Source organism: Amblyraja radiata, chromosome 2 (genome assembly GCF_010909765.2).
Source record: "Amblyraja radiata isolate CabotCenter1 chromosome 2, sAmbRad1.1.pri, whole genome shotgun sequence".
Taxonomy (NCBI): domain Eukaryota; kingdom Metazoa; phylum Chordata; class Chondrichthyes; order Rajiformes; family Rajidae; genus Amblyraja; species Amblyraja radiata.
The window spans coordinates 100,080,357-100,096,308 of NC_045957.1; the positions used below are offsets into that span (position 1 = coordinate 100,080,357).

The 15,952-nt window shown below is 38.6% G+C and overlaps 1 protein-coding gene across 1 annotated transcript in view; it reads right to left on the reverse strand.

Annotated features, from left to right (window-relative positions):
- Nucleotides 1-2,993: 2,993 nt before the first annotated feature.
- Nucleotides 2,994-15,952, reverse strand: part of LOC116966079 — a 59,719-nt gene continuing 46,760 nt past the window's right edge. Inside the window, exons 6-9 of the mRNA XM_033012237.1 lie at nt 11,519-11,684; nt 8,727-8,888; nt 6,622-6,694; nt 2,994-3,672 (exon numbers count right to left, since the gene is read on the reverse strand). Coding sequence (XP_032868128.1) covers nt 3,282-3,672; nt 6,622-6,694; nt 8,727-8,888; nt 11,519-11,684 — 792 coding nt within the window. The 3' untranslated portion in view covers nt 2,994-3,281. The remainder of the gene's footprint in view (nt 3,673-6,621; nt 6,695-8,726; nt 8,889-11,518; nt 11,685-15,952) is intronic.

Consider the following 15,952-nt stretch of genomic DNA (forward strand, 5'->3'; position numbering starts at 1 on the left):
TCACATAAAACATTTGCAGTGTTAGATGCTGATGAACACTGAAGATATACTTTCTTGTCAGCAGCTTTATGCTTGATAAAACTAATGAGTCTTAAGAGCAGTTTATATAATTTTCATTGTCAAACATTATGATGATTGAAGACTTGGAATGTGTACCAAATAAAGTAGATTTCTGTAGCTGACATAAATGATGAGCTGAATGGCCTATGTCATTATGAAATATGACATAGGGTGTTGGTGGCAGATTCAATCGTCGCTTACAAAAGTGCTAAGAAAGATTGCACAGGGAAATGATGAAAGAGAAAGAGAATCAGAGTTATTGTAAAGATCTAATCAGTTGGAAGATCTCAATGGATTGAGTGCTCTCCTATGCTGACTCTGAATCACTTCTTGATGGTAGGAGTATAATGGATGCAAATTATCTTTGTTTATTTTCAGATGTCTCCATAGAACAATGTTGGTGATGGAAACAGAGTGCAGCGATGCAAGAATTTACACCATGGCATAAAACTGCTAGACTTGGTTATTGAGTTTATATTCCAAACTACCCCCAAATTAGTCTGTCCCAGATTTGATCTGAAACTAATGCAGTGGCTGAAGGCTTCTCAGACTAATGTACCAAACTGATCAAATTCAATTACAACATGGATCTGTATTCGAGAAACAAGGAACTGCAGTTAAGACACAAAGTACTGGAGTAACACAGTGGATCAGGAGAACATGGTTGGGTAACGTTTCTGGTCAGGACCCTTCTTCAGACTTTATTTCTACAAGGAACCGCAGATGTTGGTTTACGAAAAAAGACACTAAGTAAGTCAGTAGGCTAGACAACATCTCTGGAACACATGATATGTGATGTTTCCGATTGGTACCCTTCTTCAGATTGATTGTGAGGTGGATGGGTGAAGGCTGAAAGGGAGGAGCAGGGCAAAGCCAGAGAAGTGAAAGGTGGATACAGGTGAGGGGGGGTTTATGAGAGGCAGATGGTTGAACAAAGGCCAGCAATGAAAATACAAAAGTTGTTATGTTTTCTATCTATTACAGTAGTTCCCTTTCCAATCTTTGAAAAATTCAAAGCTGTATTAAGCTGTTGTCTAATAGTGAAAAAGAAGACCAAAAAATGAAATTATAAAATTATTTTAATACAATACCAGCTGCTAAATAACTCAAAGCCTCTCTGGAATGTCAATCTAAATTGCCTACTATGTAAGGATGAGTCCATACCAAACACATTTATAATGGAATATAATGGAATATAAAGCTTTGTGATACAAATAATATTCAATATCTGGTTTATTTACCCTAATTCAAACAGTATTTTTCTTTTTACAATACTAAATTATTCACAAATATTTCAGTGTAAATTTAACTATGAAAAATAATGAGAATTATGAGCTATTCACAAACTGTGTAGAAGAATATATAAAAATCATTTCTTACCACATTCTGATTGGAATTGAACAAGGTAATGAAAGGGTATATGAACGTGGCAATTGGCATCTCTCATTGACCAGGTGTAGAAGAGGTTCGTGGCTATTAGCAAAGAGAGATTTAGACAGATTTAGCTCTTGTCTGGGAATGTGTTGAATGGTGGATAGTGAATGTAAACATGAAATAAGGAAGTTTAAGAAGGAACTGCAGATGCTGGAAAATCGAAGGTAGACAAAAGTGCTGGAGAAACTCAGCAGGTGCCGCAACATCTATGGAGCGAAGGAAATAGGCAACGTTTCGGGCCAAAACCCTTCTTCAAAAGATGTAGAGTTTGGAGGGGGGGGGGGGGCGGGAAGAAGAAAGGAAGAGCAGGAGCCAGAGGGCTGAGGGAAAGCTGAGAAGGGGAGGAGACAGTGAGGGCTACCTGAAATTGGACAAGTCAATGTTCATGCCGCTGGGGTATAAACTGCCCAAGCAAAATATGAGGTGCTGCTCCTCCAATTTACAGTGGTCCTCACTATGGCCATGGAGGAGGCACAGGACAGAAAGGTCGGATTCGGAACGGGAGGGGGAGTTGAAGTGCTGAGCCACGGAGAGATCAGGTTGGTTATTCGGTGAAGCGATCGCCAAGCCTACGCTTGGTCTCACAGATGAAATAAGAAAGCTTGCTTTCTCAGCAGCGAATTACAGTAGACCACCCGCGCCCCCTACCGCTAGTAGCATAGATACGTTGCAGTAAATAGGGGTTTATGATAGGCTCAGAGAGGGGATGGTGGCGCGATCTCTTGGAAGATGAGATAGAATAATGTATTGCATTTGTATTAACCATCTGTTATTGAATGATTAACATAGATAAAACATGTTATGACCAATTAAATAATTGGTACCCATGTTATAACAGGACAAAGTATATTATCGTATAGTTGTATCTAACAAAAAACAAAAGTTATGCTTTAAGAATGGGGATCCAGAAATTTTCATTATGATTATGGTAAGGAATAATGGTTTGTCCTTGTCATGACACACACATGCATGCACGCGCACACACACACCCCTTGTCTGGAAATTTCAAACTTTTCAAGCAGAATTCAGTAAATTGCCATTATCTGGCACAGTCATTCCTATAATATACACAATATTTTCAATTTCTATCATATTTACATATTTTAAGAATAAGAATTTTGTTTACCTCCCTATTAAATTTAACTGCCAAAAAAATCATAAAAGTATATGTAGAAAAATATGGTTGAAAAGTATCATTTAACTTTGCCTCGGATATTGAAAGGACTGATATCATAAACACATTTGAATCTTTTATCATAGTATCACACCATTATGCTTCCATTATTTTCAAAAAATATATTTTTGTCTGCAAAAGATATGTAATTCTAAACCCTTACCATAATGCAACATAGACTAATCATTTCAAACTCAAAATCCAATGAGCAACCCTTAAAGTTCCTCAGAATGCTCAATCTCATATATTAATCTCTGGAAGACTCTGTTGAACTGTCAATACATTAACCAATACAAATGAAGCAATTGGGATATCTCATCAAAAATAACGTTATTACAGTAAGAAAAACAACATTTGCTATATCAGAATATATGAACTTTATTCCCTTGTTTATATTTCCATAAGTATATAATTTAAACATTTTTTTTCATGTTGATGAATTAAGCATTTAAATAAATACTTTAAGATGATACGACTTTCAGTCTTAGATTTTTCTTTTAGCATTATCTACAGTATACACTCAAAGAACAATGTGCAACAGGGTCTGCAAACCACAGATTATCTATGTGGGACCACATCTATACAGATTTTGGCACAAAATCCATGAACACTACTACCTTCCATGCCTGAAGACTGCTTCTAGTTTTTGCGGAGTTGAACTTCTTGACATAAAGCAAGAATCATCAGATGTGTATATAGATCTGCATTCCTCCACACTGGTTTCCAGGCATGTAGTTTCATCAGACAATAAAGAGTCAAAAGTCTTTCCTGTTTCAGTGTCGGTATCACTAAGTAAGTCAATGCATTGATCATCTGAAAATCCCACTCGATGTTCTGGTGAGTGCCTAACAATAAATTCAGATGGCCTTAATTTGCTTTTCTGTTCCAGTAGATCAACACTTTTAATAATATTTGCCAGTGATTTCACCTCTTCTTTTACCTCTTCATCTTTCACCTGAACATATTTTCCCTTCATTCGTGCCTTACGATACTTCCGGCATAATCTGTAAAATGCACATAAATATCTTAAAAGATTGCAGAACAAAAGATGTCAAAACTCAAGTTCTAATGAAGGGTTGCCAATCTGAAACATAAACTCTGCTTTATTGTTCACGTATGCTATCTGCACAGCTGAACATCCCAGCACGTTCCAAAAGTGTACAGTTGGTAGATTAATTGGCCACAGTAAATTGCCCCTAGTGTGTAGGCGGATGGTACAATTTGGAGGGAGTCGAATGGGAAAAAATGGGATTAGTGTAGGATTAGTGTTGAATGTGTGGTTGATGGTTGGTGCAGACTAACTATTCACTATTTTTATTAATACATTAGTTAAATCTATGGAGACTCACATATTGAAGTTAGCTGAAGGCATAAAGATAGATATGGTGTAGTCAAGTTGGTATTAATAAATTGCAGAGAATTGTGGACACAGTCCAGACCATCACACAAACCAACCATTGACTCCATTTACAACTCACGCTGCCTCGGCAAGGCCACCAGCATAATCAAGGATGAGTCGCACAATGGCCACCCTCTTCTCCCATCAGGCAAGAGGTATAGAAGTGTGAAAACGCACATGTCCAGATTCAGGGACTGTTCCTTCCCAAAGATTATCAAGCAACTGAACCATCCTACCAACAACTAGAGAACAATCCTGAACTACTATTTACCTCATTGGAGACCCTCGGACTACCTTTGATTGAACTTTACTGGACTTTATCTTGCACTAAACACTATTCACGTTATTCCCTTTATCAAGTATTTGCACACTGTGGATGGCTCGATTGTACTTATGTATTGTCTTTCCACTGACTGGTTAGCACACAACAAAAGCCTTTTACTGTACCTCGGTACACATGACAATAAACTAAACGCAACTCAAGTTTGCAAAACAGGCAAATAGATTTCAATTAAGTGTGAGCCAATCACGTTTCAGCTAACAAACAATAGATCTGAGTATTCTAAACATGCTGAAAAGCTAGAAATAGTAGATTCACAGATCACTGAACTCAACAAAATACTATCAAAAAAGGATAAAGTGAATATGAGAGCAGAGGTTTACAATAAGGGATAAGAGCTTTTGAAGGGCTGGTCCCTTCCAAAGAAGAACTTTTTCAGTGAGTGGTGAAGGCAGGTGCACTCACATTTGAGAAGTATCTAACTGAGCATTTAAGTCACCAAGGTAAAGAAGGACAGGCTCTTGATTATTCGCATTAACATGGTGGGTCAAAGGGCCTGTTTCTTTGATGTAAGTTCAGGTTTATTATTGACACGTGTACAGCAAAAAGCTTTGTATTATCAGGTTAGATAATACTATACAAAATACAATCAAGTCAAACTCAAGTACAATAGGTAAAGGGGGAGATACAAAGTGCAGAATATAGATCTGAGCACTGTGGCACATCAATTCCATAAACAAGGTCTAATGTCCTCAATAGGGTAGAGGTGAATCGGACTGTACCGTAGATCATGGAAGGACTATTTAGAAGCCTGATAACAGAGGTGAAGAAGCTGTTCTTCAATCTGATGGGGCATACTTTCAAGCTTCTGTACCTTCTGCCGGACGGAAACAGGGAGAGGAAGAAGGAGTGACTGGGGTGGAACAAGTCTTTGATTATGTTAGCTGCTTTTCCGAGACAGTGTATCAATCGTAAGAAGTTTGATTAGGGCCACATCTATAACTGGGCCACATCTATAACTGTCTTGCAATTTCTTGTGGCCTTTAGATGTTAGAGATACAGTGTTAGAGATACAGTGTTAGAGATACAGTGCAGATATCCTGCGCCTTGACTGTAGCCTCTCAAACTTTCTCTCCCCCTATTCCCTCCACCTCTCCCTCTCTTCCTCTCTCATTGAGCTACCCCTTATCTTTATGTACTTTCTCATTCCCTCCTACTAAATAGCTATAGCAATCTGTTACAGACATTTGAATCCTTGACCTCTCGACCCCCTTCATTCTCGTTTCAAATACCATAGTTTATTAGTGCCTTCTTTAATAATATATGTATTCTGTCCCATACAATGTATAAAGTATGTTGAAACATGAAGAGAGAGAAAGGAAGAAGAAATTGTGGTCGCAAACAAATCTCTAGAATTAGATAAAATATTAGATGTAAAATAATTTAATCCTTTACACTGATTCAACCACAACTTCAAATGATTAACTTAAAAAGAATGAAGAGAGAAAAGTTACTCACAATAAAATTAATTAGGAAACTATTGGATGATAATTGAAACCTATTTGGCTCACTCATGTTCCACACAAAGGCACCCCCCCCCCCCCCCCATCCTTACCTAGCCTGGTCTGTATGTGACTGCAGACTCAACAGTATGGATGATTCTTAACAGCCCCCTCGGTTCAATAACAGTTAGGGATGAATAATAAAAGCTGGAGTTGCCAGTTATCCATATCCTCTGAACAAATACACTAATAAAAGAGCGGAGAATCTGGGTTTGTTTTTCTGATAAGACAGCAGGTTGCAAAGGGATTTGTTAGAGATATTTAAAAACATGACGGGCATAAATAGACCAGTTAGAGGGAAATTATTCCAATTGGCAATAAGGTCAAGAACTAAGCGACAAGAATGAATGTGATCGGCAAAAGAACCAAGACTGACGCAGTGAATGGTTACGGTTTAAAATACACTGCCCAGGTAGTAGTGAAGAGAAATGTAATTGGAACATTCAAAAGCAAATTGGATAACTAGCTGAAAGGAAATGATCCAGGGAAAGGGAAGAGGTGCAGACAAGCTCGACTTTAGTTACAGTTAGATGGATTTGATGTTGACTTGCCAAACATCCTCCTGCTGTGCTATATTTGTTCTGTATGTGATTTTTAAGAAGGTGACCGAGAAGAACAATGAAGGTCCAATCATGCTCGTGTCCCTCCTATCAATAGTTATAAACAACATACTTAAAACATTTCTGGTGTTTTAGAAATGACTAATACTTACATCAAAATGGTTATAAATAAGATGCAGGTTCCTATTGAAGAGGCCACAGGTAATATCCATGGGTATATAATCCCTGAAAGACAAAGATGATTTTGATTATAATGTCTTTAAACACACTTTACCACGTAACAACTTGTCACTAAACACCTCCAAGACTAAGGAGCTGATTATCGACTTCAGGAGGTCACAGAAGGGGGAATACGCCCCAATCTTCATCTACGGGGACAGTGTGGAGAGAGTGTCCAGCTTTAAGTTTCTGGGCACTCACATCTCAGAGGACCTCACATGTCCACCAACACCACTGCGCTGGTCAAAAAGGCACAGCAACGACTGTTTTTTCTGAGAACATTGAAAAGGACTGGTCTGCCCCAACAGCTGCTGACAACCTTCTACCGCTGCACGACAGAGAGCATACTATCGTATGGCATCTCTGTGTGGTATCTCAGCTGCACGGAGGCAGAGAGGAGAGCTCTTCAGCGCGTCATCCACAGAGCACAGAAGATCATTGGGACACAGCTACCAGCCTTGGAGGGCATCTACCGCACACGGTGCCTCAGGAAGGCCGTCAGCATTCACAAAGACTCCTCACACCCTTGTAATGGACTGTTCGAACTACTTTCTTCCGGCAGACGTTACAAGGCCTTATACGCCCGCACATCCAGACTCAGGAACAGCTTCTTTCCCAGAGCTATAGCTGCTCTGAACCGGCCCTGCTGAGTGCCCCCCACCCCCATGGACTATCTCCCTCGGATGGTCACGTCGCACAGACACATCTGCACTTTAGTCTGTTTTGACTATTTTACCGTTGTAATGTTCTTTGTACAAACCATGTTCTCGGGGTATCTAAACCTAAATTTTAGTAGTTACTTATGTTATGATGTCGGATGGGAGCTGCATACCCAAATCTGGTTGCACATATGTGCAATGACAATAAAATGTATTATTATTATTATTATTATTATTATTATTATAATTATTATAACAGTGAAATTCTGAGAATGTTGCAATGCACAATGATATTGACAACTTTTTAATTGGATTTTCCTCCAATGCTGAGTTAAATGGATGTGGATCAATGGATATTTTAAACGCAGTACAGGTGCCAAGGAAGAGATAGATCAGCCATGAATGAATGGCGAAGTAGACTTGATGGGCCCAATGGCCTAATTCTGCTCCTATCACTTAGCTTTTCTATGGCACCCCAAATGCATTGCATAAGAGGGGGATAAATCCCAAAGACATGAATAAGTGTTCCTAGAATGTTGTAGGAACCAAGGGAAGAAATTGCAGGAATGTTGGCTGAGTGATATGATTTATCGTTAGACTAGGGTGAGATACTAGAAGGTTAAAGGGTTGCTCATGTTGTGCCTTGATACAAGGGTTTCAAGGAGAATGCAGGAGAATGCAGTCTGATGAGCCTAACATCAGTGGTGGGAAAGTTACCACAGGGGATTCTGAAAGACAAGGTCTATCTGCATTCGGAAAGGCAAGAGCTGATTAGGGGTAGTCAGCACGGCCTTGTGTGTGGATTTTTTCTCTCTCATGAATTGAATGAGACTTTTGAAAAGGTGACCAAGAGGATTTATGATGGCAGGGCAGTACACATTCTCAACATGGACTTAGCAAGGCTTTTGATGATGCTCTGCATTATAGACTGGCCTAGAAGAGTAGATCACATGGAATCCAGGGTGAGGTCAGCAATTGAATGCAAAATTGGCGTGGTGATGGAGTCATGAGAGGCGTAGGATATTTTCCAAGGAAAGAGGAATATTTTCCAAGGAAAGAGGAATGTAAACCTAGAGGGCAAAGGTTTAAGGTGGAAAGAATTGAAAAGGTACGGAAGCACGTTTTTCACACGGTGGTATGTGGAATGAGCTGCCAGAGAAAGTGGTGCCAGAGTTGTTGACTTACAGTGCTAGAGACCAGTGTTCGATCTTGACCATGGATGCTGTCTATATTGAGCTTGTACATTCTCCCTGTGACCGTGTGGGAACAAGATGACAGATGTGCAGCGCCAAGTAAATACGACCAAACATATTGTTCAACCAGCGAATTAGAAAAAACACTTTTTATGAACAATTAACAATTAACAAAAACAAACTTACAATGACATTCCTGTTGAGAGGTTGCACCACTTCTATTGGTAGCTTCATCATGTGGGCAGTTTGTGCATTCAGTCTTTCCATAATGCCGATTAAATGAACCAAAGGCGCAGGGAGTGCAGATTGTGTCTTGTCTTGCACTGAAGTGTCCAGGTGGACATGCTACTGTTTATGGGAAGGACAAATAGCAAGAGTAGAGCAAAAATGCATCAAAACCACAGTGCAAAATCTGATATTAATTGACATAACAATCACCTGCTATATTTACATATTTTGAACATTCACATTAAAAAAAACACTTTGCCGTCCTCCTAAGCAGGCTACAAGAAGTAAGATATTCACTAATTATGTACCAGGTTCTTTGAAGTATTGAGAATGAGCAGCTAAGCATTTACCTTTTGGCTACTGAGATTTTAATGAGGCCTAGCTATCAAAACTGACAGGGTCACATTCAACTATGGCCAAATGATCAACTCAACAGCTCATTTTACCATTGGAAACGTACTAGCAGTTAAGATTCAGGCCAGAATCTATTTTTTGTAGTATGATTTTAGTGGTAATTCAGCTTGCACATTTCCTGCAGGCACTTGGGTTAAAAAGTGCAGGGCAAAATTACATGAAATTGGGTCAATAGTGATATCCATGGGGAAATTGAATCAGAACTATTTTGACAGAAACAAGAAAATTACTTTCATAAAAATTAAGGGATAGAACCTGGATTCAGATTAGATGGACAGGAAAATCTTAATATGGACCTGTAGCTGAAATAAGCTGCAATAATAATACATAAGGTGAAATAAAAAAAGTTGAATGTCTGTAGGAATTGAAATGAAGTCACTGTTTAGTGAGTCTGCATCCTCTCTCTTTAAACCACATGCAGGGCGTGCAAGCTGTTCACATACTGCAGCTAAATAAAGTTCCAGCAAACTTACCCCGTGAAAATATGAGAATGTGGTCAGTTTTGTATGGTGTAAGGAACTTAGAGCTAGCAGTGTTCTAAGCTGAAAAAGGTCGAGAATTCACCACAATAATAAAATAAGCAATAAATAGAAGAGGAGTAGGTCACTGTGTCTGAGTCACCACTCAAGAGTGTTTAATTGTCATATGTGCCGATAATGGCATAATTAAATTCTTACTTGCAGCAACATAACAGGCATGTAAACGCTATATATATATAGGCAGTCTATTGTTCATAGTTGAAGTTAGTGTTGTATAGTGTTCAAGAGCCTAATAGTTGTTGGGAAGAAGCTACTCTTGAACTTGGTGGTCATGGTTTTCAGACTCCTCTACCTTCTTCCCAAAGGTAGGAGTGAAATGAGAATGTGACCAGAGTGGTGTGAATCTCTGATGATGCTGGCTGCTTTTTTGAGGTAGTACCTCCTATAGATCCTTTCGATGGTGGGGAGGTCAGTACCTTGATGAACTGTTACTGGGGCAATGTCCACCTCACTTTGTGTTTCTGTAAGATCAGTGCTCATATGGCGTCTAACCTGATTGTACTCACTGTCTGAGCCTCCACAACTTTCATGAGAATTCCAAAGATTCACCAGACTTCAGATAAAGGAATTTTTCCTCATCTCTGTCCTGAATCGTTGACCCCATATTTTGAGACTGTAACCCCTGGTTCTCGATATGTCAGTCAGAAGAAACATCGTCCACCCCCACCTTAACAAACCCTGGTAGAATGTTTATGTTTTAATGAGATAAATTCATATTCTTCTAAATTCAAGAGAATATAATTCAATTAACTTCTGGAGTTCATTGGGTTTTCAACCAGTAGAATAGATGGACATTAGCAATAGTTGTGATGTATTTGGATGTTCAGAAGTTTTAAATGAGGTCCCACGCAGGAAATTGGTCAACGGTAATAGTGCATATGGAGCTGGGCATAGTATATTAATAAAGATTGTTAATTTATTTTCAGATAGAAAGTAAAAGTTAATAGAAAGTAAATTATGGCATTGACTAGTGGTGTACCCCATGGAATGCTACTTGGGCACTAATTATTGCATCCTCCTTAGATAGGGAGACAGTTGCACATTGAATGATTGCACACCATATCTACCTTATTCAAATGAGCTAATATAACAAAATTGAAAAAAAATATTGCTGATTTTAGGAATATAAAAGCCATTCAAACCAAGAACCAAAGTTGAATGCCTCATACATAGCTCCAATAAAGTCCCATAGCATCTCCCAACTAAAACTGCCCAATTGATTCTATACGAATACAGTGGCTTTTTACTAAACACACAAACTTCATTTGGATTGGCAGCATGTTGTCAAAAGTTGGATTTTTGGCCTTAAATTTAAAGACCATGGAAATATATTATCTTAAACAGATCAGTTCAGTTAGAAGGAGAGACTGGAGAAAATAGTTGTTTTTTTCTCCTTGGAACAGAACAGGTTATGAGGATATATGATTGAGGCCTATAAAGTTATGAGGAGCATAGATATGATAAACCACAGGAAACTTTCCCATTTGTCTGAGATAAATACAACTAGGTTTAGGGAGAAGAGATTTGGAGGGGATATGAGGGATACTTTCTTCACCCAGAGAGTGGTAAAAAATGGAACATACTGCCTGTGAGAATGGTTGAAGCTGGGTCACTGACAGCATTTAGAAAATGTTTAGTTGAGCACTTACAGTAAATCACTTAGGTATAGACTATGGACCAGCTGCTGGTTGGTATGGTTAATCCAGAAGGTTGCCCACTGATTGATGTGGATGTGCTGGGCCGAAAGGGCCTGCTCTGCTGCTTGGTTATAAATCTATTTGTTGAATTATTACTTACCACAGCACCCTTCACAGTGAATACTCGTTATGATATTTTTGCCAAATCCTGGTTTGCAGTGATCTACTTTCACACCATTTAGAGAGTTAGCAATGTAGTCAATATTTTGGAACTTTCTTTTAAAAGGATAGTAGTCCTCAATGAAAGACTTGATTCGCATGTATGCCTGTTGAAGAGCAAAAATAAACCTATGATATTATATTGTAAATTATATACCTATTATATCTCTCACTCATTTTCTTAGTAATGGCATCTTCTAAGATAACAAAGAATAACATGACTTTAACAGATTTTCTGGTAATAAATTCTGTAAAGTAACAAACATTAGACACCTCATGAATAAAAATAGATATGAGAAAGTGGCTCAGAATATCTAGATTTTTGAAGTAATCTTATTTTAAAGATCCCTGCTTTGTCCATGTAAATCTCTCCTCTTAAAATGGACATTGCCCGAAACTAATGGGGGGGGGGGGGGGGAGGAGAGGGGTTGCTTATATGTACCTTTTCTTATGGTTATTGCATATTGTGGATGATAGAAATACTTTCAGGCCAAAAAAACATCCTTTCCCTCATCCAGTATAGAAGGTAATCCATATTGAGTGGGTATGTGCAGTTAGTGCTGCTATCTTACAGCTCCAGGGACTGTCTGTATGGAGTTTCCATTATCATGTAGGTTTCCGCCAGATACTTCTGTTTCCTACCACATCTCAAAGATATGGTGATAGGTGAATTGGCTTTGTAAATGGGGGGGGGGGGGGGGGAAGCTGCAAGGAAAACAAGATGGGGGGGGGAAAGAGATAATGGGATTGACCTGATGGAAGCCAGCTGGAACTTCAATAGCCATGCATAGCAATAAACAATAGCCATGGTTGGTGTCATGAGTAAGAAAGTAAAATTGCTGTAGATCTAAAATTGCTAGAAAACAGAAATAAAACCCTGAGCAAACAGCATCTGTGAAATGAGGAACAGTGTGAAAATTTCAGGTTGTACACCCTTCACCAGAATGGGGGAAAGTTACAGAGAGGTGGAGGAGAGATAGATATGACAGTGGAAATATCTGTAAAAGGGTGATGGTATGGTTGCCCCTGTGGATAAATTGTTGACCTCGTCTGATTAATGGGTTAATGGGTTAATGGGGTAAAGAATGGAATGGAGGCTATGAAGGCAGCCTGATCCAGTCCTATGAATTTTTTCATGTTCCTTTGCCTGTCTTTAACTACTCTCAGCTCATAGGTTTTTTACTCATAGCTTTTGTTCTCACAGCTTTTGTTCCATTTTAATTCTTCAAATGCTCATGGTATATTTGCCTTTATTGTAAAGAGTTGAGATTTAAAAATAGATAAATATTGTTACAATTGTACAGAATGTCGGTGAGGCCAAACCTAGATCACTGTGTACAATTTTGGTCATCTTATTTAGGAAAGGATACGCTAGCATTCGAGGCAGACCAGCAGAGATTAATTATGCTTCTTAGTTAAAGTGGAGTAGAACTAGTTAAAGGGGAGTAGAACGCCTTTAAGGGTAATTGTTCAAACGCCTCTGTCTATTCATTGCATTTCTGATATGGTTCAGATTATTTGGCATAACAGAGTATCTGAAAATGAAAAAAATGAAACTGGAAAACAACAATTATTTCAGAATCCTATTCTGATACCAGAATAATATTCGCACATCTTTTATTCTCACTAATCTGAAGGCATTTTCCAATCAATCTCTTTGCACACTGCTAAATTCCCAGCTCTCCCGACCTGATCTGTTTCCTTGATGATTGTTGTGGTCCTCCTTACAGAATAAATGCAGGTGAGGGGAAACTAGTATATGAGAAGAGACGATTGGGGAATGCTGATATAGTTTTTATGTGGAAGGAAGGGTGGTCTAAATGGAGCAGAGAAAGCCAGCAGAGACTGGATGAGGGAATGGCCTGCTTCTGTGCTGTATACTCCATGTTACAAAGACAAGACCATGCATTCTGCTAAGAGCCAATACAGTACACAATATTGCCTGGCTATCCTAGAAGCCAGACAACCTCAGCTTGATTATTTCTGTATCAATAGCTTTTATGTAAGTTTTACTAACATTTCAAAAATAGCTCAATATGCAAATATTTCATTATTTATGACACGTGTAAAGGATTGATTACCCACCTTTCTTGACTGGTCATCATTCTTCAAATTTAAGATTAGGGTCTACAGACCATGGTTTGAAGTAAGCTATACAACCAGGAAAATCAGAGAGGGGCTCATCCCTTTGAGGCTCCAGGCCAAAGCCAAAATATGTGATCTTTCCTTACTGCATGTACAAGACATTCCCTCGCTGTTGGGTTTTCTTCAATTCTTGTTGACTAGAGAACGCATCTAATATAAGATTCTGTGAAAAAATCCATAGATATGTTCCCTTAGAAACCCTTGTCTGCAATTAATCTTTACTGCAAATCAGAATAAATAAAGATAAATATATAACACGTCGCTTCACTGTGAACAAATAAAGTCATACAACTTTTTAAAAAGTGCTATTGATAAATGACAGAACTAAACACAATAATGCTTTTATCACTCATTTTACAGAATGTGCGATTTGTGGAGAAGATCAGTACTTAATATCCATTCATAACTGACCTTGCATTGAGTGTTTTGTTAAGCTATTTTTAAGGATAGTTAAAAGTCAATCAAAGTTGTATGTGACACCAAAGTCAAAACAAAGTTATGTGTTTGGATTCACATACCGGCAGACTGTATAAGGCCAGATTTGTCTTTGTGTGAATCCTTTAATGTAGTAATGTCTCTTGGTCGTCATAAAAATCAAAATAGGCAAAGAGAAAGTAACCAAAGGTAAATTTAAAGAAACAAACTTTGAAAAGGCTTTTGCTAGCTGAGTCATTCAGATTGTACGGAGAAGGGAATTACATTTCTGGGGGAAGAGGCTCTTAGCTCTGACAAGAAATACTGGGTGGAGAAAGTAGGTATACAAAGCAGGATAGAGAGAAAGGATAGATGACACTGAGTGACATTCAAGTCTTAAGGAAGTTAAAAAAAGGAATGAGGCCGTGGATGAATGGAAAGACTCATAGGTAAACTGAATAATTTAAACGTCGTGGTAGCCGAGACAGCATCCAATTAAGGTTGATAGCATATGGGAAATAATGTAGAATAAAATGGTGTATTTTTGGTTAACGCAATTGGAATAGAATGATACTTGACACCAATATTACACAATACTGTGGTCAGCCCGAACAAGCAGCAGAGGGTTAAACTTAAGCCAGTCAGCTTCAGCCTTCCTTCATATCAATATTAAATTGAAAAGTCTCTGCTGTTCAAGAGTTGGATGATCAGCCATGATCATATTGAATGGCGGTGCAGGCTCGAAGGGCCGAATGGCCTACTCCTGCACCTATTTTCTATGTTTCTATGTTTCCAGGTTATACAAGTTCATTGATGGAAATGAATGAATGAATGATAATGAAATTGGGTTGCTAAAATAAGATCTCTGAAGTTTCCAGGGTGACAGAGCAGTTTCCTTTACACAGAATCTTAACAATGCCTTTTAAGGTCATATGGTCAAGTGACAGGAGTAGAAATAGGCCATTCGGCCCATCAAGTCTACTCTGCCATTGAATCTATCTGATTTATCTTTACCTCCTAACCCCATTCTCCTGCCTTCTCCCCGTAACCTCTGACACCTGTACCAATCAAGAATCTATCTATCTCAGCCTTAAAAATATCCACTGACTTGGCCTCCACAGCCTTCTGTGGCAAAGAATGCCACAGATTCACCACCCTCTGACTAAATAAATTTCTCCTCATCTCCTTACCAAAAGAACATCCTTTAATTCTGAGGCTATGGCCTCTAGTCCTAGACTCCCACTAGTGGAAACATCCTCTTCACATCCACTCTATCCAAGCCTTTCACAATTCTGTATGTTTCAATGAGGTCCCCCCTCATTCTTCTAAACTCCAGCGAGTACATGCCCAGTGTCCACAAACGCTCATCATAGGTTAACCTACTCATTCCTGGTGAGTAAATTTAAATTGAATGAATTCAGTCACTGAGACCTGATTAAAACCTTAAGCAGTGAAGTTCATCCTTCTTTCATTGGTTATTGGACCATATAGTACACCATACTTTACATGAATGATATAGACTACTTTCATTTTTTTGCTGGTTTGCAAGTTATTTTACTTCACAAAGATTATATTCTCAATAATTGTCACCAATAGAACTTGATAATTTGTATGCACGGGAAACTAGAAAGGGCAAACGTTTGTGCCAAATTCCTGGCACAGCAACGTTGCCAGTTGCAGATCTCTCTACATTTCTAATGCTTTGATGACTGTTTTTTAGTATGGATTCCACCAGTGCTCTTGTTCTTGGGGGTATATCTTGAGCACTAAACAAGATACAACTGATATTTTCTCGCAAGATTTTGGGCACACAAAT